The following is a 23029-nucleotide window of genomic DNA, read 5'->3' on the forward strand; positions in this document are numbered from 1 at the left end:
GGGGGGGGGGGGGGGGGGGGGGGGGGGGGGGGGAAACTGGAACTCACCGTATGCTCGTGGCGCTGATCTTGCTTGCCATCAGGCCGATATTGTCACCAGGCCCCATCTCGCCCAAGCTGAGGAAAATCCCGTAGACGACGCAAAAGGCGGCGATGTTCCCGGGCTTCTCGAGACTCGCGTAGCAGCCCGCCATGACGAAGCCCACGATGCCCTGCAGGATGACGCCCAGAGCGAGCGTGCGCTTCGGCCCCAGCCACGGGATGTCGGCCAGGAACGAGCCGAGCACGCAGCCGGGGATGTAGAAGAAGTTGATGAGGATGTTCCAGGCGAACGACTTCCACAGGCGCTCGTCGCTGCCGAGCAGGTTCGACACGATCGTCGAGCTGTAGATGCCGAAGGCGTAGGCCGAGAAGTCGTAGATGAACCAAATCAGCGAGACGACGAAGAGCCGGAAGCCGTAGTATTTGAGGGCTAGCCAGTACGGCGTCGTCGTGTCGCGCATCGACTCGCGCTTGTAGGCCTCGGGCTCCTGCAGCTTGAGACGCAGCCAGAGCAGCGAGAGCGGCGGGATGATGCCGATGCCGAGGCAGATGCGCCATGCGGCGCGGAGGTGGTCTTCAGTTGTTATAAGAACCTGGTGGTACGAGGCTTAGTAAACGGTTTGTTACATGCGCGGTGCTCAGGTCCGCCCGTATTAAAGCCTGAAGTTGACTATCACTTACGACAATCAGGGGCACGATGGCAGCAACAACGAATCTAACAGGGATTGTCAGTCATTGGAAGATTCTGACGAGAGAAAACAAACTCACCCGATATCGATCTGGACGTTGGTGAACAGAATAAACCACCTGTTGCGAGTCCCACTCTTCAGTTCTCCAGTACTCTCTGCGCAACCAACACTACCAGCGGGATACTCCCCACCAATACCGATTCCAAGGAAAAACCGATAAGCAGTCAGAGCCGCAAAGAGGCCGCCAACGTTACCTCCAGCGCCATAGGAAGCAGTGCCGAGAATGGCGAAGAGGATGATGATCAAGGTGGAAGCCATGAGGGACCATTTGCGGGAGAAATGGTCGCTGGTGTAGCCGAAGAAGAGCATACCGACGACGGTGCCGGCGAAAGTGATGGATGAGACATTGTTCTGAGCGCTGCTGTTGGCGTAAGTTGTCGGGTAGATCTTGGCAAGCATGGTGTTGACGGATCCAATAACCTATCCACGCCCGAAAAGCAAATGCGGTTTAGTTAGCATTCAGAGTTCTGGTTCACAGCTATTCAGGAAGGGATTGGTTGCGCTTGGGCTGATCGGGTCACGCGTCGGGGTGGTGGCTGGGCTCACGTTGTTCAGGTATCCGTCACTGAACAGACCTGTGCTACGTCAGTGCCGGTGCAATCAGAATTAGTTGGTTGGGTGCGCGCACCTGCTCCGCAGGCAATGACGGGCCAGAGTCTCTCCCAGCGACCCTTCTCGGTGGCGGCATAGCTGTTGCGTCGGGGCTCTGAATCGAAGTTGGTGTCGCTTTGGGGCCCGGATTTTGCTGCGTTGGGTTCCATGGTTGGAGAGGACGGTAGATGCACTCGCAGGCACAGCAAGGGCGGGAGATGGGGAGAAAAGGCAGGCGCGACACAAACACCGGACAGCCGTTAGGGTCTGGACGGCAGTGGCGCGTTTGGTGGAGAGGCAAGGTCTTAGATTGAGCGGAGCCAGAACCGTCGGCAGACAAGAAGCAATCAATGGGAAGATATATTAGCGGCCGTCTTTGGCGACGTCAAGCCTCGGCTTGCGGCACAGCTGTGATAGCGCGAGAAAGTGGGAAAGAAGGAAGGCCGGCGAGAGAAGGAAGAGGTTTAGGCGGAGGATTTTGGGGTGGGTTGCAGGGTTGCAGCGGCGATAGGCGGCGCATCACACGCATGCATTGCATCTCTCCCTCGGTCGATGCCCCCGCCACGGCCGTCTCTCTTGCTCTGCCCCGAACCGGCAAGGCGCCCCGCCTGTGCACGGCTGGAGAACGGCGCAGAAAGAGGGAGTATCAGCCGCACAGCGTGCCGCCCCGGCGCTCGCCAATTCGCCAGGTTCCGCGCTTTGCGACTTCGGTGGGGTTGCCATGGGTGAGACATGTTCGGGGACTACCGTAGCACTGCTTACCGCCAGCCTGGGTGCGGCGTGCCGTTGCTTCGATAAACGACCAAAAATCTTTCACATTAGTCGCTTGCCCGCGCTTCGTCAGATGCGTGGAGAACATCCGTGCAGGCCTGGCCCTTGACTCGATCTCGTACCTACTCGCTCTTTCTTCGACTTCAAAGAGCACAGCAACTTGTCTCTACACCGGCGTCAGTGGCGAGCGAGGAAAAGGAATAGCTGGGCGCCACGGCGGGATGGCGGCTCAAGCCTCGCCCGCTTCTTCGCGCGCCTGGGCGAAGCTTGGTTTGAGAGTCCCTGCCGATGTTCCCGATTGCTGCTAAACGGAACGACTCGAACTCGATCCTCTTGTCCAATTGATCCAACACGAGCGTGATCGGCTCTCGCCCATCACACGAAAAAAAATTAATTATGCGTACGTACTCGCAACCCGATCTGCGCTCCTCTTCCTCCGCTTACTGATGCATCCGTGACCCGAGATAAGCCTTCCTTCGCTATCGGCTTACCTATCGCCGAACCTCAGCCCCATTTCCAAGACACTCCCTCTCGAACAAAATTTCTCCAATTCGTAACCAGAACGTAGTCATCCAATCTCACAATGGCAACGACACCGCAATAAATCTCAACCAAGCACAAGCTTCATTACCCGGGTATATAGAAAACTTTTTTGATCTTCCCAGAACACATGTCCCTGAGCCACCCAATACAAAACGCCCTACACATGCATATACACAAACAAAAGCGAAACTCCACCCCTGTCTACATCTTCCTAAAAGTGTTTCCACTCGCGCTCCTCCGATCCATCCGCTTCCTACTCCTGCCACTCTCCCCCTCATCACCACCCTCCCTAGGGCCGCGCTGCGGCTTCTCCCTTCCCTTAGGCGCGAACGTGATCTCCCTCTCGCCGACGACGGTGGCACCCCCGGCAGCGGCGGCGCCGCCGGTCCTGGGCTTGCCCTTCAGGTTTGCGGCGCGGGCGCCGAACGACCTGTCGCGGTTGGTCTGCGACGGCTTCTTCTTGGACGACGACACGACCATCTGCGGCATGGGGCGGTGGCCCGACTTCTTGTACGTCGACGACGAGATGCGGCCCGTGTCCTTTTCCTTCTCCTGTTGCTGAGAAGGCGCGGCGTTCCACTTCTTCGCATCGCGGCTGCGGCGCTGGTCCGCAGCGTCCTCGTCGTCTTCGCTGCTGTCGTCCTCGTCCGACGACGCGCCGTGACGGCGGCGGTCGTCGAGCGCCTCTTCCTCGACCGCGGTGAGGCCCTGCGGCTTGCGCGCGGCGGGGTTGGTGCTGGGGTTGATGGACTGGAACTCGCGGCTGCCCTCGTCGACCTCGAAGTCCTCGTCCTGGAAGAGCTGGGCGAAACGGGGGTCGCTGAGCAGGCGGGCGCCGACGGGCTTGTTGTTGGCGACGGCGGCAGCAGCGTCCTCGTCGTCGTCCGAGCCCCCGACGTTTTCGTCGACCGGCTTCGATGGTGCTTGCACGGCGTTGGCGTCGTCGGCGTCGTCGTCGCCGCCGCGCTCGAGCACGCGGCGCGCCTTGCGGCGCTCGTTCTTCTCCTCGCGCTCCTGTAACTTCTCTGCCAGCCGGCGGTTGACCTTGACTTGAACCTTCTTGTTGCCGCGGATGCGGCTCTCGCGCTCTTTGTTGATGCGCTCCTGGATGCTCTTGGTGCGCTGCTCTTGCCACAGCTCCGGTTGGCTGATGAGGCGGGCTTCCTCGTACAGCTTCTGCGCGACGAAGTAACCGTGCATGTACGGCCGCAGCAGGCTCGTCGTGCCGACCAGGTGCGCCATGTTGAGCTGCTCCAGCTCCTTCAGAGTCAGGAACTTGTAGTTGTCGTAGACCTCGCCAGCCTTGTGGCCGCCGAACGCGTTGGGGTCGTCGGGATCCTCGGCCATTTCTTCGACGACGTTGTCCAGGAAAGCGCACCACTTGGGTGCCGGGCCAAGCTGGGGGATGAAGAAGCAGTGCTGCTGCTTGCCTTCGTTGGCGGTAAGGAGCATGCCGCTGTCCTTGACCCATTCGACGTGATGCATGTCCACAGCTGGCTCTACGTGTGTCCAGGGCTTGCCGTCTCTTTGATCCCAGATCTTGATGATGCGCTTGTCTGACGTGAGGATCTTCGGCTCCGATGTTTGTTGTGCGGACCGGGTCTTCGATTGCAGGAAGATGATGTTCTGGATGGGCAGACCGAAACCTTGGTCTTTCTTCAAGAGAGGCACGGGAGAACGCAGATCGTACAGATGGACCAGGCCGTTGGAGGTACCAGAAGCAAGCGTGAGGCCGCTGCGGTCGAATTCGAGGGCGGTGATACCAACCTTCTCGTCACCATACGATGCGTCCGGGGGAAGCGAGAGTATGCCAACACGGCTCCGCGATCTGGGATCCCAGAACTCGACTGTGCCTATTGACGTGCCGAAGCTCAGAAGATTGTGCGACTCCTCAGCAATTGCTGCAACATTGACACTGCCGGTATTGATGCCACCCTGCAACGCTCCGCCGCCCATGCTTGTGTAGTCGTCGCCACCGACGTCAATCTCAAACTGCTTCATAAAGCGTCCAAGCTCCAGGTTCAGACGGAAGACCTCGCCCATGCCATCCTCATTGACGCCGACTGCGGGGATGAGAGCCTCGGTGGAGCGGCGGTCGTACTTGAGATCGCGGCCATAGCGGGGTATACGGGTGGTATAGTGGAGGCCGCCGGGGTTGTGGAACTCGAGGAAGCGATCGGTCTGCAAGTGCAGCGACTTGGTGTAGTCTTCGGAGAGCAGCAAAAAAGTCTGGTTGATGGTGTTGGTGTGGCGGGCGTAGGACAGCGACAGGTGCGGCAGGTAGTGGGTATGGATCTGCGGCTTGTAGGTGCCGGTGCTCATGAGCCAGTCGCCATCCTCGCTGGCGCGCACGCACTGGCTGGCCTCCTCGAACTCGAAGTCCTGCAGCAGCTCGATGCGATGGGCGTACTCGGCGTCCTGCTTCAGGCTGCGCTTGCGCTTGCGGGCCAGCCAATCGGGCAGCGGGCGGGCGGTGTCGGAGCCCGAGATGGTGTAGACGGGCACATCGGAGTGGTTGGTGACCTTCATGGCGCTGGTCGCGGGGGGGTGCGAAGGCGTGTCGGTGGTTTTGCGCGCGATAGAAAAAAGTCGCGGCGATAGGCGGAGGAAGTAGGGCTGAGGCGCACGGGCCGCTTTGGGTGTTCAACCCAGACCAGACCCTGTCTCCAAACCGCATCTCTCGCGTCCTCATCTCCATCCGGAGTCCTGACTCGCCTCGCGGCCCTAGCCACCCCGCCGACCGGCCGAGCCCGACCCAGCGTTGCCGCCCCGGAAAGGACAACAATGCTGATAACGCCCTGGAGCCTCTCCTCAACTGCGAATTCTGTCCTCTTTCCCGATTGCAGACGGCCGCCGGGGCTCCTCACGTGCCACGCCTCATGATCGACGCCCCGTCTCAGCTTTCTCCCGACGTTGATGAAGACCAGGCTCGCCGTGGGTTGCGTGCATCCTGAGACCTTCTTCCCTTTCGACGTCCCCTAGCCATGGATTCCATCAAAAGCAGCACTACCAGTGTGTCCGCCGTCGTATGCGCCACCGCCACATGTCCTACTGTATGACATGCTAACTCCAGGAAGAATGGCTATGCCGTCGTTTCATACCGCACCTTTTCTGCTACTTCATCTGTCGACGCTCCGAACGCCAAGGCTGCTGAGCTGGATGGCTTAAGCTGCGTCGAGGCTCGCCTTCGCGAGGCAAAGCGCCTGGTCTATGTCGATAGACTCAAGCAGCTTCTGTGGCTTTTCGAGCCTGGCAGCAATCCTCCAGCCCTGGATCATGGCTCTCTGCAGAGTCAACAGCTGAACGGCCTCCAGTTGGCTGGTATGTCCATCTTTCGCTCCCCACTTCTGTGTTCTGTTCACTGACTTCTTTGGCAGCTCAATCCGAGGGTGATTTGAAGGCTGCTGAACTGGCAAGGTTCACCGGCCGCCTCCCAGCTTCTCAGTCGGGGCTGCAGCACGGCTCTGCTGCCACTAATGCTCGTGCAATCCAAGCTGCCAACGTCCGCGCCTTTCAGGCAAACCAGCAATCAGCCAACAGCGCCGATGCCTCTCGCCAGCATGACGCCCTTTCCGTCTACGAATCTTTCATGTCCGCTGTCATTGGTTCTATTTCCTATAACTTGTCTCGCTTTCATCATATGATACCCCTGAACTATCGTACTTTTGTTTCCTATTCCAGAGCCACGAACCTAGCCGACAGAGATGACGACGACGACGACGATACAAACATCCTTGGAGGACTCAGCTGTCTCCTTACCACCTTGGACGCCCATTTGTCGACCGCCGGAACATTGGTAATTTCTACTTCCGTCTCAACTACCAACAGTGTCTACCAGCTTGAGAAAATTCTCTCGTTGTACGATGTGCACGACGATTTTCTGGGAGAGCTTGTCCGGATTTCTCCTTGCGGCATCATAGCCAGATACGTTGGCCACGAAACATCTGCAGTCGGTAGCGAGCGCCATGGCTCAGGCCCAACAAGACGGTCGAGAGCAACCCAGCAGTGGAAAGCAGACACTTTAAGATGGCTCCGTATGAAAGGTCTTGTCCTTCCAGACATGAACGAGGAAGGGAAATGGGTGCGAATTCAGCTTCAGCCTAGTGCACAGGCAACAAAAGACTTGAACGATCCCTCTGCATCTCTTTGCCGCGAGTGTCTTTGGCCTGCCGCTCTGTGCTTTTTGTACAGCGCCGGACGGAGTGAGGGGGACCTGGAATCTCTCGAAGCCCTCCATCCGACTGGCCATCAGGATGACCAGGATTCTGGTGTGATGTGGTGGCAGGGACCTGGGAAGAGCGGGTTTACGGACCCCTTGTGGCAAGCATGGAATTGGTTCCTAGGTAAGCCAGAGAGAGAAAAAGCCATTGAAGCTCGCAAAAAGGCACGCCAAGCACAAGAAGACAATACCCAACCAGCAGCTGAGCCTACCATGACATATCCTTCATCCCCCCTTTACTCTCGAGGTTCCGCATATGGGGATTTACAAGCTGTCAGTGGAGTATATCCCACGCCACCAGACGCGGTTTTGCCTCCCGGTGCTGGTGGACATACGACCATGGATGGTATAATTATGGGGCCAACAACCCAAGATTCTCAAAGCCATCCGGGGCAAATGAGTGTAAGCGGTGACAATTTCACACAGCAAGAACACACAGGAGCGACCGAAGCAACACCTGGAGAGCATTTGGATCCACCGAGGGAAACAGACACACCGACAGGTGGGCCTGCTGAAGCTGACAATAACGATGATCTTTTTGAGGATATGGACGAAGAGATGTTTGGAGCAAATGATGTCACGGAAGCGGACTTCAATTTTTTTGACGATGGAGACGGCGGATTCGGAGATCTCATGGACGTATCCCAACCAGCAACATTCGAAGAGCAGAAGCAGAACAGTAGTCCTGCAAACACCAGGTTCGAAGGCGTATCGCCGATGATCCAAGTAGCAGATGCGGAGCAGACCGAAGTTGAACCTTCGACACTCAAATCAGAGATTGCTACCTCACCTGCTGCTCCACCTGAGATCGACGTCCACATGACTGAGATTGAAGAACATCCCAAAGCCGAAGACACACCCCCTGAGCAAGAACCCGAGCTAAATGCAGCGAAACATGAGGTTGCAGAGGAACCTGTGATCGTTCGGGAACCTAGCCCTCCACTTAGTCCAGCACGGATTAACCAGAAGCTGTTTGGATCGCCACACGTTGGCGAGTCAGAAACAGATGTCAAAGATTTCGCAAAGGCGAAAGCGGATGGAGGAGCAATGTTTGACACGGTTGGTTTCAGCCAGAAGATGCAACTTGCAGATTCCAAGTATGCTGCTGGTGGCCAGTTCTTCTTTTCTGGAAAGGACCGGGATCCGAGCACACGTTCACAATCCGGTCAACTCTCGCGCCCGACCTCTTCCGCACATTCTGCCACTCTGGAGAGAGCTTCTGATCTCATACGAAGTATTGTTGTACCGAAACACACTGGCGACGACTCGTACATGAAAGATGGTCTCTCCGACGACAGCGACAGTTATAGCGACATATCTGTCAGCACAGGCTCGTACGATGAAGAGACCGGCTCCACGATGCTTGGACAGGAATCAGGCTTACTGGTCCCGAGCCACAGAAAACTGGGTTCTTCGACCGTTGGGACTCCGGGTGTTGGTACACCTGGAACGCTGCAACTTGATCCAGGCAGTCAAGATATGCTCTTGGGCGACGCGGACGGCTTTGTACCTGAGCTACCGCCACTTTCCTCCCTCGAGCCGACTCCTTCGGACTGGTCTCTGGGCAGTCTACCGCCACCAATTGTCAAGGTCAGACGGCGGTATGGGGGTGATCCCAGGTCACGAAGGGGATCATTCTCACTCGCTTCAGCTGCTTCAACACCTTCTTCAGATGGCCGTTCGGAGGCTGTTGTGGAGCCACACCCGCTCAATCTCAAGGAGGTCATCAACATCACCCAAATGCTGGCAGATCAGATTATTCACAGCTCGCTGGATTTGATCCCAGAAGATGAGGAACCGAATCAAGTCTGCACACGAACTCAGACTGGTGGCCTCCGCAAGCTTTTCCCGATCCAAACGGTCCAAAATGCTGTCAGAGATCTCTTCCAGCAAATCAGCGAGTGCGACATGCTAAAGTACGCTTCTATCCAAGACGTTATGCCCGAGTCTGCTGCTGCGAAACAGGCCCAACAGAAATCAGTACAACGGCGAACCACCAATGCGGATCCTCACGCAAACATGTTCTTTCCCATCTCAACACCTCACGTCCGTCTCCGACGAGGTGAGGACACATGGGACGTTCTCCCTCCGGCGCTGTCTTTTTGGGAATCTCTCGGCCTATCACCTACAAGTGGCCCAAAGAATATCATGGCATATTGTGTGTATCCGTCCAGTGACCAGCTGAGCGAGCCAATCACAAGCTTTCTCGATAACATAAGTATGGCCTACGAGAGCAGCAAGTTCGGTACGCACGTCCGCGGTCCCGATATCGAACATATATCCAACGGTGGTCTGGTGCCTGCCTCGATCAGTGTTCACGAGAGCGATAACTGGAAGCCAACCACTCAAAGCTGCCTCCAGTCTATCCGCGACACTTGCTCTTCCCTGGGGAGGCATTTGTCGAGAGTAGACTTCAAGAAGGTTACTAAGCCTGAAGACTCTTCTCAACCAGACGCCATCGTTGTCTACCTTGTCAATCCCTTCTCTGACCCGCACAATCTCTGGCAGCTCTGCTCCGCTTTTTGGGCTTTGTTCCAAGCGTACCTTCCCTCGTCCTCTAGAGCATTGGATGCAACGAGGCCCGAGTTGGTCCTTCAGCTGGTCCCTGTCAAATGCATAGCTTCTTTTGAGGCCCCCGTAGTCCTTGAACCGAGTCTTCTGGCGAGACTCGCCCGTGAGGTCTATGATAGGTGTCCTCCGAAAGAGCCTAGCGCTGACCATACTGCGCTCAGCATCTACTCAGCACCTTCTATTCAACTTGAGGAAACTTTGCCAAAGTCTATTCCATTCAGAGTGACGGCCGAGCCTCCATCGGACCTGCTTCACGAAAATTCCTACATACATGTGGGCTACGCTGTCAGCGTGGACGGCTCTTGGCTCACAGCGGCTTGGACAGACAATCCCGGAAAGCACCAAGCTACAGCCTCGTACTGTCTGAATAACCGCTCTTTTGTTGAAGTCGCACGGGAGATCCACCAGACTTCGTTGGAGATTATGTCTGCTCGACGGGTGACCTGGAGGCTCTGCATTGCAAGGGCCGGGGTGATGGAGCGCGAAGAGCAAGATGGTAAGACACCCAACTATACTCGATTGAATGAAATGCTAATATCTTGTTCAGCATGGCAGGCACTCGTGACAAGCCCATGTCCGCTTGTGATCGGAACAGCATTGATCTCCGTGGACCCAAACCCGCCATTCTGTATAACATCCAGCTTACCTACTCTCACATCCACAATGAACCAGAACTCGGGCAACACGGGCGTATCGACACCAGGAAACACGCCACAGCCCGGCGTCTCCCCAGACGCCCACGGCTTCACACCCGCCGCAACCCCTTCCGACGGCAACACCAGCGCTCCAGCAGTCGACCCGTCCAGCGACCCGGACGCCCGCCTCGTCGACGTCACGGACGAGTCGTGGGGCGTCATCCTCCAGCACCGCCTGCACAACTCCAACTCGACCACCGAATTCCGCCCCTCCCTCGCCAGCGGCTACCTCGTCAAACGCGGCGCCGACGGCAACAGCAGCAACACCACCGAGGGCACCACCACCACCACCACCACCACCACCGGCGGCATCGGCATCGGCAGGTCATCAGACCACCCGGACTCCCCGCGCGGCCCCATCGCCGTCGGCGTCAACCTCCTCTGGATCGGCAGCACGCCCGGCGGCCACCAACCCCAACGCGCCGCCGCCGCCGCCCAGGCCGCCGCTGCTGCGGCCGCTGCCGCTGCAGCAGCTGCCCAACAGCAACAGCAACACCACCATCACCACCACTCCGCCGTCGCCACCCCCACCCCGCACAACCCAAACATCAGCATCCCCCTCCAGCACCTCGAAGCCGCCGCCGCCGCAGCCGGCGCCAACAACAATTCCGCCAACGGCAACAGCAACGGCAATGGCGGATCTGCCCTCAGCACCGGCAGTGCCGCCGCGAGCGCCGGGCCGAGCGCCGTCAGCAGCGCGCTGCCGTCGCCTGGTGGTGCTGGTGCGGGGCAAGGAGGTGGAGGGGGAGGGGTTGGTGGGACCGGTGTGGGAGGTAGTCCTTTTGCGGCGAATCAGGCGCGCACGACGTATGATACGGTGTTGAGGGAGTTTTTGATCACGTATAGGGGGTTGGGGTTGTTGGCGCGGCTGAAGGGGATGAGGGGCACCAGGGGCGGCGCGGTGCCGTGGCATATTGCGGCGGCGGTGAGGGGGGTGAAGGCTTTTGAGAGGTGTTTGTGATTTTGTTCGTTTTTTTTTGTTTTGTAGTGTTGGTTTACGTATGAGGTGGGTAGTTGTGTGGTTTCTTTTTTTTTTCTTTTTTTCCTGTTAGGTGGTTGGTTAAAACGTGCTTCGTGTGGAGGTTTTCGTTTCTTGGTGTAGATTGTTTCGTTAAAACCTACCTTTTTCTTAATTCTGTTTTACTCTGCGCAATGGATCTAATATGTTTGTTAGGCGGGTAGAAGGGAAAGGCCTTGGCATATACAAGCCGGTCAGTCAACTGAAGTCTCAAGTCTGAGTATTTCATTATGTGGACGATGCTAAAAACATAAGACTGCGGTCTACGTTTGCTGATTACTGCTGCTTCTGAATAAAAAGGAATCTACGATCCCCTTCCACGGCATGCTCACTTGTCATCACCTAGTGGCTGGATATCCATTATATGCCCTCACTCCTACGACGATCGCTCCTCTGACTTGCCCAGCCGCTCCTGATACGCCTTCCACGCCACCTGCCGATACTGCTCCGCCTTGGCCGCCGGGTCCGCCGCGTTGCAGATGCCCAGCCCAACAATAATAATATCGCACCCTCGCCGCATCAGCTCCTGCGGCGTGACGTACTGCTGGCCCAGCGGATCGCCGCCCGCGAACTCGGACCCGTCCAGCGACTCTTCCGGCGACAGCGCGCAGCCAGGCGTCATCACGACGAAGTCGTCATCGGGTTCTGAGTTTAGTGGATTGAGCGCGATGAAGCCCATGACGAAGTCGAGCTGCTGCCGCGCCATGGCCACGCACGCTGCGGTGTAATCCGCGTCCAGCAGGTTGCCGACCGAGGTCATTTGCGCCAGGAGCAGCAAAGCGCGGTCTTGGGGCGGCTCTGGGATATCGTGAAGTGGTGTTTTGGCATCGCCGGGCCCGGACCGCCGCTGCGGCTCGCGGTTGTGGTCGTCCTTCCAGTCAGCCGCTTCCAGGGCCAGCGCACGTATCATGTCGGGACCGGGCAGCACATGGGCGTTGACGATGTGCGCCCAGTCACATATGCGATAGTCACCGGCCGTGTACTGTTGCTGCACGGTGAAGCCAATGTCGGCGAACTTTCGATCCTCGAAGATCAAGAAACGGTGGCGGCGTGCAAGTGATGCGAGCTGTGCGCCCGTACCGCGCTCCGGGTCGGAGTTCCAGCCTGCATGCATGTCTGCGTGGGTTTTGAAGACGACGGTGCTGGGGCCGACGGTGTCGGCTAGCTTGAGCATTTCGGTGGCGGAAGTCACGTCTGCGCTGACGCAGAGTGTTGACTGTTTGGCCTGCACCAGGGACCGGAGGTACGTGGTGAGGTTGTGGGTGGTGGTGGAGGTGGATGCCATTGTTGTTGCTTGAGGGTAGGGTGGTTGATGTTCAGGCGGGGAGTAGACGTCGACAGAGCTGTTATAGTGCTGGCACGACCCTGGTCACTCAAGTGACACCGCACCCTGCAAGCCGTCGCTAATCTCTGCCGGACTTGTTGAGTCACCCGTAGCTTTGCAGGATTATAGTGGATCAGTAGATCATATCAGGCGGCCTCCCTAGGTGATTCTTGGAAGCAGTTCTGAAATCCTCGCTCGCTCAGCCGCTTCACTTGGTCTCTTTGTTAATTACACTTCAACAACGTCGATCCCATTAACCCAAACACTATCTAACACTAAATGAAGTCAAGATACAGTTGACACGTTTTGCTCGGGATAAGGAAAGGGTATTGCGATCTTATCTACAGTAGAATATAAACGTCAAATTCAGCGACGGCTGTCAAACCAGACCCTGCCACTTCAGACCACTTGAACAGTCGTGACGGGAAAACAAATGTTGAACTTTACAGGAGCTGAACATCGGAGAGATTGAACTGGATTATTCCTGGCCAACTAAAGGCTGTGAAGTAAACGTCTTTATGCACATTGAGTAAGCATAATTCAGGAGGCCTTGATTTTCACCCTTCAAGATGAGTCCCTGTCTATTATTTCCGTTGGGTTTGTTTTGATACGTCAGTGACCATGTGCGCAGCAGATAACAAGACTGAGCCAGGTGGCCATCATTGAATACCGAAAGCTCACTCTCTTAGATGTGCTTCTTCCCATTGGGTTATTTGGTGTTCTCATATGCATATCACACGGCAGAATGACTTCAGCAGGACACGTTCTCTCAGCTCTTTATTCTTTCTTCTTTGACAACGGGCCTTCCCGGTGGACAAAACGCCTCTATTTAAAAATTTAGTGATGTAATATTGCTCACAACGCCCACATTAAGATACAGAATCGGCTCTACTTTCAAGACTAGTGTGGTAATTCAACTCGCCGTCGCCGCTTTTCATTGGAAAGCTTTGAGAAATGGTTCACAAAACCTCAAAATATGCGTACAAGAAATTCACAACCCTCACTGGTCCAACTCATAAATCCGGCGGTGTAGATCTTGTGAAAAGGGAGAACGGTGGTGTGTACGTCCAGAAGAAGGCTACAGGACCATTTCATTTAGATTTGCTGGGCAAAGAATACCGAGCGCTATCCACCCTCGACCACCCGCATATAGCCAAAATGGTGGACAGCTTCATAAACCCCGAGAAGATGATAGGAGCTATCTACCTCACGTATTATGATCAGGGGGATCTGACAGGTTATGTCAAGAAGTATGCTGATTTCCTCTATTACATACACCCTTCATGCCTGCCTTGCATTTGCCCGCTAAAACATCACAACAGCCACAGAGAGTCCGGAACACCAATCGCCAACGACATCACATGGAACATCTTCACCAACATCTGCGCCGCCCTCGCCTACTGCCACCACGGCATCCGCTCCCCCCACGACGACGCCAACCCCCCGCCCACCTGGAGCGCCATCATCCACCGCGACATCAAAACCGACAACATCTTCCTCCAAAGCAACCCCACCGCCCCAGGCAACATCATCGCCATACTCGGAGACTTCGGTAAGCCACCCCATCCTCCCCACACCCCATTCTTCCCCAGACCCCACCCCCCACAAACCATTTCTAGCTAACCCACGTGCGCGCCACTACCCTAGACTGGTCAACCAACCTCTCCCTCGAGCGCACCATCTACCGCCGCCCCACCGACGGCAGCAGCTACCAATCGCCCGCTGACCCGCGGTGGCTGCCGCCCGAGAGCCCGCGGTACACCATGGCTAGCGACGTCTGGGGGCTGGGCGCCGTCGTGACGTGCATGTGCCGGCTGGTGGCGTCGCCGGAAGAGTGCCAAGTCAGCGATGGGGTACCACCGAGTAGCAGCAGTGGCGGAAGGCTCGGCCCAGCCCTGCAGCGGCTGGTAAAGCGGGCGGTGGCGTGGGAGCCGCGGGAGAGGCTGAGTGCGTGGGGGCTGTGGCGGGGGATAGTTGAGGCTGAGGCTGGGAAGTAAGGTAAGGGGATACGAAAGGGGGAAAGGAGGAATGGGACGAGGTGGCAGGGTTTGGGTCCGGATGCGGTAGGGTCTGGATTGCTTCAAAGTCTGGAAATGGCAGGGTCTGGATGCTTTCAGAGTCTAGGTTGCTTCAGAGTCCGGATGCGTCAGGGTCTGCAAGTTTCAGGGTCCGGATGCGTTAGGGAACCGGAAGTGTCAGGGTCTGGGTGGTTAGTAGCATGGGACCCTGAATGTGCGGGACAGCGGAGGATTTTTCGGGCTGGACTTGGCGGTGAGATAAGAAGTTCCGCTTACCCGCCATTTCTCTTGGTGTTGAGCGGGTTTCTTGGGCCATGGAGATAAGCATTTGGGTTCTTTCGGGAAGTGTATCAGTTAAATTATGCCATGCGGCAACCAAAGAGCAGTTGCGCAAGACAACAACAACTTTTGACATTTTTCTTATCGATCAAACCTCCGGTATAAGTCGGTCCCAGAGTATATTCACGAAATGCCGAAAGTACCGTTGACCAGGTTTTGGTCTCGGCATTTGCAAATTCTCAATTAACTTCACATTTTAATTATGAACTTTAACAAAAAAAACACACAAAACCGAACAACCTTATTTGGCGGCGGCCCAACGACTCGAAACATTTTATAGATTATGCTTACACTTTTTTTTCTCTAATTTGTGCATGCCGGTCAGATTAACTATGTATGCTCGATTGAATGTTGTTCGACTGGTAGAAGTGTGTTTTTATTTTTTCAAGGTGGCACATCAACATCACGGAATGCAGTTGAATACGAGTTCCGAGAGATGATAGCCCCGAGACAGAATCCAAAGCCAAGCTGTTCGATAAGGAGAGCATGGGACTTCTACCGTCGAGCTGGATGATTTACAAAGTTTGATTATGTTTACCGGTCGCGTATTCTCAAACACATGATACAAAAATAGATGGTGGTATATTATTGCTATTGCAACCGTTCTAGATAACTAAACTCTATAGATCACATAAGCGCATTGTAGGATTCCCATGGGTTCAGATGGTTGCTTGAATCCCATGTAGTCGAGTCAAGGACATCATGACTCAAGACATTACCACAACATCGTGGAGCACGGAACCGAGGGGTGAAGCTGCAGTCACGGCGCCTTAGCGCGCCAGCAACTGCGAACTTCGGCGCTCCTGAACAGACTCTCAGCAGACGGGTCCATTTATTGTGAGCTGATCTAACTGAGCAACATCATACGGCGCGCGGCTCTACGCGGAAGGACGTTCTTTGCTCTTCCAGCCGTCTTGGAAAGTGGCATCAGGAGGTGGAAAATCAATAGTAGCAGCGGCGGCGAAGATCCTACCTTATTGCGAGTTCAGTATAGTCAGGGGAGTAGAGCTGACGAGAGATTCAGTCCATCGTCGAGAAGGTGGGCCGACGAGCGACGCAACGTCATACGAGGAGGTGAAATTGAGACGTTCGTTCAGATGGTCGTTAGAACTTCTTGGAAACTTGGCAGAGCATCACGAGGTGATGATTGCAGGATTGACATAGTGTTGGCGATAGTCACTGTTTGGAGGCGAGGTGCCAGCGCAAAACGGCAGCATCCCGGCGCTAAGAAGGCGGCCGATGTCAGTGATTCGGCCGAACGAGATGGTGCTGACGTTGGAGTCCTGTTGGTCGTCAGGAGCGACCTAGACCTGACTATCATGTTTCGAAGCTCATCTCGGGTCTGATCCTGGAAGCGCGATCACTTCCAGTGTAGGCTCGGCAGGGCGGCCGCTAGTTATTCGCCGATGGTCAATAGCTCCGCGGCACGACGGAGTTCCTACTGCGTTCCAACTCCCAATTTCCTGCAAGGACCGAGTCAATTGTCGCATGAAGCCCGGTGTAGATCCGACGGGAGAGGACGTCCATCAGGGAAAAAGACAGATCCCAAAGCTTCGCGCCGGGCGCCGCATCGCGAATCACGTGCTTTCATTTCGGCGAAAAAAACTGCCATTCCAAGACAGCGCACGGAGTTCGCGAGCTGACACGGCGAAGTAATTTCTCCCGTTGCGCGCCTTTCTCAGCCGCTCGGCCATGACGATTTCGCCGGAGCGATGAGTTGGCTCGACGAAGAGCAACAGAGGCACGGCCTCCTGTTGAAGTCAGTGCCCAATCAGCGAGTCGGCAAATCGATCGTGGTGAATGCAACGGTAGCCACGGCTAGTGCCGCAGAATCGCAGACCGGAGGCTGTAAGGGTGCGGCTTGCGGCGCGGGAGCATTCTACGTGGCCCTTTGGGTCCGCGCCGTGGTGTCGGCTTTGCGCATGTGCGGCGGATGCTTGCAGCGTGCCGGCTCTGGGCGCGTCTCGCGCCTCTCGTTCGTCGGCAATCCAATGCGGATACGCGCAATCGTATTATGTGTCGGATACGCGCGCTCTACCGCGTGCGGTCAGCGTCCAGCAAGCGTGTCGCAAATGCACCGCAAATGCACCAAGGTTTGCTCGGCGGCCAAGAGAGATGTGCAGGAGTGCAGGAGATGCGGTGCAATTGTTTCTTCGAGCCCGTCTGTCTTGGCCAAATAGGTGTCTCTTGGCCATGTGCAATAGACTTTCTAGGCAGGAGGCAGGCGCGACGTGGTGATTCGCAGTGATCGACGGCGCCTGCGAGCATCCTTCCGACGCGCTCTTGTCCTTCACACCCACGGCGCTGATGCGACACAATAAAGCTAATCACGAAATTAACAATACTGGTTCGCGCGGCAGGGTTGGGGCGGAGGACGCGAAGAATGGGGGAAGCTGGACGGCATCCGCGAGCCTGAAGGGGTTAAAGTTCGCGCTGAGAGTGGAAACAGGCTCCTTTGGGGCGGCTATCCGAAGCATCTCCGCCGCCGCGCATCCGCGGCACAGCTCGGTCGCGAGTATCTCGCAGTCGGCTTTCGCATTCAGCTCATGCGAGATGGCTGCCGCGGTGAGATGCTGAGTTTCTGGGGTCGTGCGCCTGGTCGACAGGCTGGCGCGCGCGCGTCGGGGGCGCCTTTTGCGCTGTGTCGCTCGCCCGGCATCCTCCAATCTGAAGCCTGTCGTTCCAGACCCTGAATGTGCCGCTGCTCGCTCGTCGAGTACTCGGTAATTGTACGTACCTACGCGTTGCGTCTTTTGCGTTTTTTTGTCCTGGTCGGTGGGCGCTTGATTGTGCGAATAATGCCTCACTTATGTCGCACTGAGACATTGTCATGGCGCATGCGGTCGAAGAAGGCAGGCGGCAGGCAGGCGGGCAGGAGGCAGGCAGCAGAGCAGAAGCAATGCGAAGTAAGAGGCGGCGGATGATGCAACCTCGCCGTCTGCCTCGCCGCGCCGCGGCTGGCTGGCTTTTCCATCAGACGGACTTCCGGCCCTGCAGACGAGCTTCCGGCGGCCCTGCAGGCACCCAGCCTCGGCTGCTCTCTCCTCGGCCAACTCCACGCAGGAACGCCTAGCTCGAGCCGCTCTGGCATCCCGCGTGTGGCAAGCTGGTGGAAGCCGGTAGGTAGGGCTGACCCGAAGACGCCCGAGCGTCCCAAGCATTTCGACCAACCACCAGACGGACCCGTCCACCCTCGCCGCCGCCGGTTACCACAAAATCCCTCACCTCGACCGGCCACCCGCGTCATCATCCCGCACTCAAATCCGTCAGCCCTACCGGCGAAAAGCCTCTCCGAGTGATTCCCATTCCCTTCCGTCCCTCCCTTCCGCTGCACATCATTCGCCCAATCGAGGCTGGTGGCAACAACGGTATGACGGCAGAAGTCGGCTGATAGGCACTTCCTACCGTGAGCCATTTTTCTTCCACAAACCTTCTAGAATCTGCCGATGCCGGAGCTAGCCTTCTGTCCACTTCACCCATTTTCTTTTTTATTTTTTTTTCTCGAGCTTGGCTTGCCCGGGCGTCGAGCCAGACCCTGCCACCAATTTTTCTTCCTATTTCGCCGCGGCACCATTACAGATCCTGGGGCAAATGAGGCGTCGGGGCTAGCCTCATACCGGCGTCAACGCCTCCTTCCTCACCCCCGTCGGAAGCCGCCCGCATTCCCCGAGACCTAACTATTGTCCCGGCCGGACAATTCTGAGGAGATGAAGTGGGCGGCCGGACGAGGCGGGCCGGGCCGGGTCTAGTAAAGAGAGAAAGTATGACAAGAAATGGTTCACGCGAATGCCTGAAGATCGATCAGGCGCCGGTTCTTACCTCAGACGGGGAAGCACTGTGACGACCGCGGCAGCAAGAGCACGCCTCATTTTCGGCTGGACTTCCCAGACACCAGCTGCTCCAGGACCCCGAGGGGTCTGGGGTGTTTCCCGCCAGAGGAACCCTGTGTTTAGCCGCCGTGGATGGCTTTCCCGAAACGCGGGACACGTCTTGGCAGATGTTCCAACGTCACTAGTAGTTTCGACGTATCAGATTCGAGTTTCATCACCATGCAAGACTTCCTCTTTGGGCAGCAGATATGTACGTCTTATATTCCTATACATCTTATCTATATACAAGTGTTCTTGGCCCGTGGCCTTGAATTGCTTCTCGTCTCGTGGTATCTCAGCCGTCCCGTGTCTTTTGATCGAACAGCCGCCGTCTCAGGCAGGAGGAATGACCACAAGGGGAATTAAGCCTGCAAATCCCCCACAGGATCCACCTCCGATGGTCGATTTAGGCCGTCTTGGCAATCGACTTCTCGAGCTCCAGCAAGTTCTTGACGCTGTCGACCACCGTCTCCTCCAGGGTGTGGAACTTGAGGCCCAGCTCGCGCTTAGCCTTGCTGTTATCGGTGCTGTACATCTCCCCAAGCGGCGTGCCGGGGGTGCCCTCGGGCACGCGATCCTTCAGCTCGGGAAAGTGCTTGCGGATGACGTCGCAGAACTGCTGGTTGCTGTAGTTGCCCGTCGAAATGAGATAGCGCTGGCCGGCAGCCTCCTCCTTCTCGTACGCCAAGACGTGCGCCTCCGCGACGTCGCGGACGTCAGCGAAGGCTGGGAAGGCTGCGTCACCGGGCTCCGCCTTGCTGCCGTTGATGAAGCCGTAGATCTCGGCCGACGAGGTGTTGAGCTTGGCGAAATCCTCGACCAGGTGCGCGTTGGGACCGTAGATCATCGGCGGGCAGATGGTGGCGATGGAAAAGTTGGGCTTCTTCTCCTCGACGAACTTGAACGCCGCCTTCTCGGCGTAAACCTTGGACGCCAGATACGCAATGGCGCCGTTGGGGGTGCTGGCCGCATCCTCCCAGGAGGTCGGGTTCCAATCGGCTTCGGTGTACACGTGGCCGGGGCGCAGACCCTGGAAGGGGTCGATGATGGACGCGAACGAGGAGGTGATGACCACACGCTTGACGCCGGGGTTGTATTTGTGGGTCGCCTCGAGAATCTCAGTGGTGCCCTTGACGGCCGGATCAAGCAGATCCCTGACGTTGTTCTCTACCGCAAGCTGGAAGGGGGATGCGGTGTGGACGACTCCATCGACGCCCTTGACGGCCTCGTCGAAGGCGCCCGCCTGCGCGACGTCCTTGACAATGGCAAAAGTCAATTGGCCAGACTCGGTGTACTTGCTGTGAGTCTTGCGGACCTTGTCCGCAGTGGCCTCAGAGCGGACGGTGGTCCGCACGTTGTATCCCCTCGTGAGGAAAGAGTTCAGCACGTGGGCGGCAACGAAGCCTGAGCCACCAGTGACCAGGATCGTCTGCTTGGAGCCAGGCGTGACGGCACTGGCGACGGCGCTGGCGGCGTGCTTGACGGTGTCCATGACTTGGGGGGTACGTGCGTGGCTGGGAGATCGTATTGGCGGCTGGGCGGCTTGCAGGAAGGCCAAGCAGATTATCGCAGGGGACAAGATACTCGACAAACTTGCAGATGTGGCAGTAGATCGCTCAGAAATCCTTCAGCTACCACCCCTATTCCTCCCTTTATACTGCCAGAGCAGAGCTCCACAGCTCCTCGGGTGCTCCATTACCTTGGGCAACTGATTACTCTTGCTTGAGTAACTGCGGATACCGGACCTCCATCATGGTGTTGTCGAAAGACATGATGCAAGAAAAGAGGGTCCGCGACCCGAATAGGTTAATAACAGGAGGTCTCAGCGGCCGAGGCGGGCAGGGCGGTGGGCGTTAAACCCGAGGCACGTGAGGTCCCCGGATGGGCAGCAATCACAGCAATCAGGAGCGCCAAGGCTCAGGAGCAGTCCGGGGGAGCTGTCTTGGAAAACGCGGAGGCACGGGAAGGCAATCAAACGAGGCTGGAGAGGCTGGAGCCGCAGCGAGATTAGATACGATGAGACCGTATGCCGGCTTGAGTCGCCAGCGCTGAGGGCGGGAAATGAGGACAGAGCATCGCGGGCGCCGTTTGCAGACACATCTCCCCGTGCACGCCCTCGCTCGCCAGCCCGCCTCACCGCGCGCCAGACTGCCGTCTCGGGCAAGAAGGGCCGACTGGCACGGCGTCTGCCAGAGGTCGTCGGCTTCGACGCTCTGGGAAAACTGTAAATCCGCGAAACACTATGGAAACCGCTCTAGCGAACGTTTAAATTGCCCCTGGCCGTGGAGGCGTGTTTTGCGCATAGTGCGTCGCGCCGGTCTAGATGCCGGCAGCGCCAAAACTTTTACCAGGCAATGGATCACCGCCCAGCGTCTGACCGGTCGTGGTGTCGCAGGAGCGGTAGCAGCAGGCGATGGAAGGCAGGAGGACGCGGACTACCAGACGCGGAAGCTGGAGCTTGGGAGTGACGGTGACGGGCTTGACGCTGCGACCAGCTCCGCGGCAGAGCTGGCCGGTCGGCTTTGTGTCGCGTGGCACGGACGGGAGCAGCAGCAGCGCACACGATGCTATAGCCGTGCGTCGCAGGCGTCGGTCGGCCGAGCGCACCGAAAAGCTGCCACGGGCTGGGAAAGAAGAGACAGCAATGCTGCTGTCAACATCAGCAACGGCCCGCCGCGATATGGATGCCGGGGCGCGATGCTGGCCCATGGGCCCCTGTCTAGCGCGAGGCCATCCCGAGTCGGCCGTTGGCGATCTCGCTGCATCGAAGCATGCATAGAAGCACGGGGCCGCGCTGTCACTGGCTGGCCGGGCTCCGCCCTCGCAGTTCCCTAACCCGGCACGGCCAGGCTTCCCCACCAGCTAAGGAGCTCTGGAGGAGCGGTCGCTGGGGCAGGTACACGCTCCTCCAGGAGAGACCAGCTCGCACAGAGCGCGCGCGAGGCCCGGTGCAGGTCACCGCCAGTCCAACGTCAGAAGCCTGAGGGTGCCTGTGCGAGGCATTTTTCCCGCCGGGTAGGGCGGCGGCTGCCTGCCGCATTGGACCAGCTGCAAGGCGAAGCTCATCAGCCGAATCAATCAGCAATCATCCCGCAGTACTACGGCGCGGGAGCGGCCAGCGTTGATTTCGGTTTTGGGGCAAGTGCCGCGAGGCTCCAAACGCCCAGAGCTCCACAATTTTCATCTCCAGGCGGTCCACCGCTGGGCAATACTGGCCCCAGTACCCTGCAGATCCAGATGGCGACGCTGCGACGCGCTGTTGGCGACGTGGAGAAGTCTGCTGTCGCGGCCGGCCAGGGAAGACGCCGCTGGGCGCGGCTTGGCCATGCCGCCGGGGTGGATTGGCACCGCGGAGCGCCATAGGGTGGCAGCAGGTGGCGGAAAAGATGTGCGCGCGGCAAGCGGCGGCGCTGTCGCTCTCGCGCTGATCTCGGCCGCGGGTGCGGTGGGCGAGCAGGAAGCGACTCCAGGTCCCCATACGACGTCAAATCGCGCAGCGCGGCGCTCAGGCTCCCACCAGCGCGAAAGCGGTTAAGCTCTGGTGGGAATAAGTGCGCCCGCGCACGGCACCGTAACTCGGCACGCTACCGCACGCTAGCCTGCCAAGCGTTGCTTGTCAGTGCGTGCCGCCTGCGCGCAGCAGCTCTGGCAGCGCCGGCCTGGGGGAGCCGCAGCGGCGAGGAATGGATCTGGCTGCTCCAGCGCGGCTGCAACACCGGGTGCGGCTGCGCCCGCGGCAGAGCCCCAAGCTACCTCGATCAGAATTTTTCCTGCGGCGGCGCCTGTCGCACTCGTCGGCCAAGCTCCCGCGGCGCAGGATGGCGAAACCGCGTGTCGGCTGGGGGCTGCATGAGGCCCAGTCTGCTCGACCGCTTTTGTCGCGCGCCGAGTCGCCGCTGTCGCTTATCGGGTTGACGTAACTGCTTAGACCGTGGGGTACGCTTCGGAGATGAGTCTCAGAGGCGCGAAAAATCGCGCGGCTGACTCCCGGCCCAGCGCCCTGCTCTGGCGGCCGAGGACTGAGGCGGCAAGGACGGCACGCACCACCTAAGAAGAATCGGTTCTTTCGTCACTGGCTAGCTCGCTGCGTGCCAGGGGTCCCCGTGCACGCTACTGCGGCCAGGGCCCTCCGCCGGCCGAGCGAGCGAAGGCCTGCCCGACCATCCATAAAAACTCTCCCACACCCCAAGGCATTTCGCTCTCTACTCTTGTTCGTCCCCTCGTGTCCTGATCGAGCGACAAGTGTGTGCTGCGCCCGGCTCGCCGACCGCAAATTTCCGC

General features: G+C 57.8%; 6 protein-coding genes across 6 annotated transcripts; 2 read left to right on the forward strand and 4 right to left on the reverse strand.

Annotated features, from left to right (window-relative positions):
- On the reverse strand, positions 1 to 1551 carry LTHEOB_8002 (MFS phospholipid transporter; the record flags this gene model as incomplete). Its single annotated transcript, XM_035517432.1, has 5 exons — positions 48 to 634; positions 723 to 756; positions 810 to 1210; positions 1337 to 1365; positions 1419 to 1551. Coding segments are annotated over 5 exons (1184 nt in total), but the record flags the coding sequence as incomplete, so codon positions are not given.
- A 1345-nt stretch (positions 1552 to 2896) lies between these two features.
- LTHEOB_8003 (WD repeat containing protein) lies at positions 2897 to 5224 on the reverse strand (the record flags this gene model as incomplete). Its single annotated transcript, XM_035517433.1, has 1 exon — positions 2897 to 5224. The coding sequence occupies one exon, from the start codon at positions 5222 to 5224 to the stop codon at positions 2897 to 2899; it is 2328 nt and encodes a 775-aa protein (XP_035370550.1).
- Positions 5225 to 5679: 455 nt separating this feature from the next.
- LTHEOB_8004 (Mediator complex subunit Med13) lies at positions 5680 to 11141 on the forward strand (the record flags this gene model as incomplete). Its single annotated transcript, XM_035517434.1, has 6 exons — positions 5680 to 5721; positions 5773 to 6016; positions 6073 to 7038; positions 7417 to 8830; positions 9089 to 9981; positions 10033 to 11141. 6 exons carry the CDS (start codon positions 5680 to 5682, stop codon positions 11139 to 11141), a joined length of 4668 nt encoding a protein of 1555 aa, XP_035370551.1.
- A 433-nt stretch (positions 11142 to 11574) lies between these two features.
- LTHEOB_8005 (Orotidine 5 -phosphate decarboxylase) lies at positions 11575 to 12483 on the reverse strand (the record flags this gene model as incomplete). Its single annotated transcript, XM_035517435.1, has 1 exon — positions 11575 to 12483. The coding sequence occupies one exon, from the start codon at positions 12481 to 12483 to the stop codon at positions 11575 to 11577; it is 909 nt and encodes a 302-aa protein (XP_035370552.1).
- A 1197-nt stretch (positions 12484 to 13680) lies between these two features.
- On the forward strand, positions 13681 to 14519 carry LTHEOB_8006 (Serine threonine-protein kinase; the record flags this gene model as incomplete). Its single annotated transcript, XM_035517436.1, has 3 exons — positions 13681 to 13772; positions 13845 to 14074; positions 14170 to 14519. 3 exons carry the CDS (start codon positions 13681 to 13683, stop codon positions 14517 to 14519), a joined length of 672 nt encoding a protein of 223 aa, XP_035370553.1.
- Positions 14520 to 19154: 4635 nt separating this feature from the next.
- On the reverse strand, positions 19155 to 20240 carry LTHEOB_8007 (Nad dependent epimerase; the record flags this gene model as incomplete). Its single annotated transcript, XM_035517437.1, has 1 exon — positions 19155 to 20240. The coding sequence occupies one exon, from the start codon at positions 20238 to 20240 to the stop codon at positions 19155 to 19157; it is 1086 nt and encodes a 361-aa protein (XP_035370554.1).
- Between the last annotated feature and the right edge of the window lie 2789 nt (positions 20241 to 23029).

Source organism: Lasiodiplodia theobromae (assembly GCF_012971845.1).
Source record: "Lasiodiplodia theobromae strain AM2As chromosome Unknown scaffold_25, whole genome shotgun sequence".
In the NCBI taxonomy this organism is placed as follows: domain Eukaryota; kingdom Fungi; phylum Ascomycota; class Dothideomycetes; order Botryosphaeriales; family Botryosphaeriaceae; genus Lasiodiplodia; species Lasiodiplodia theobromae.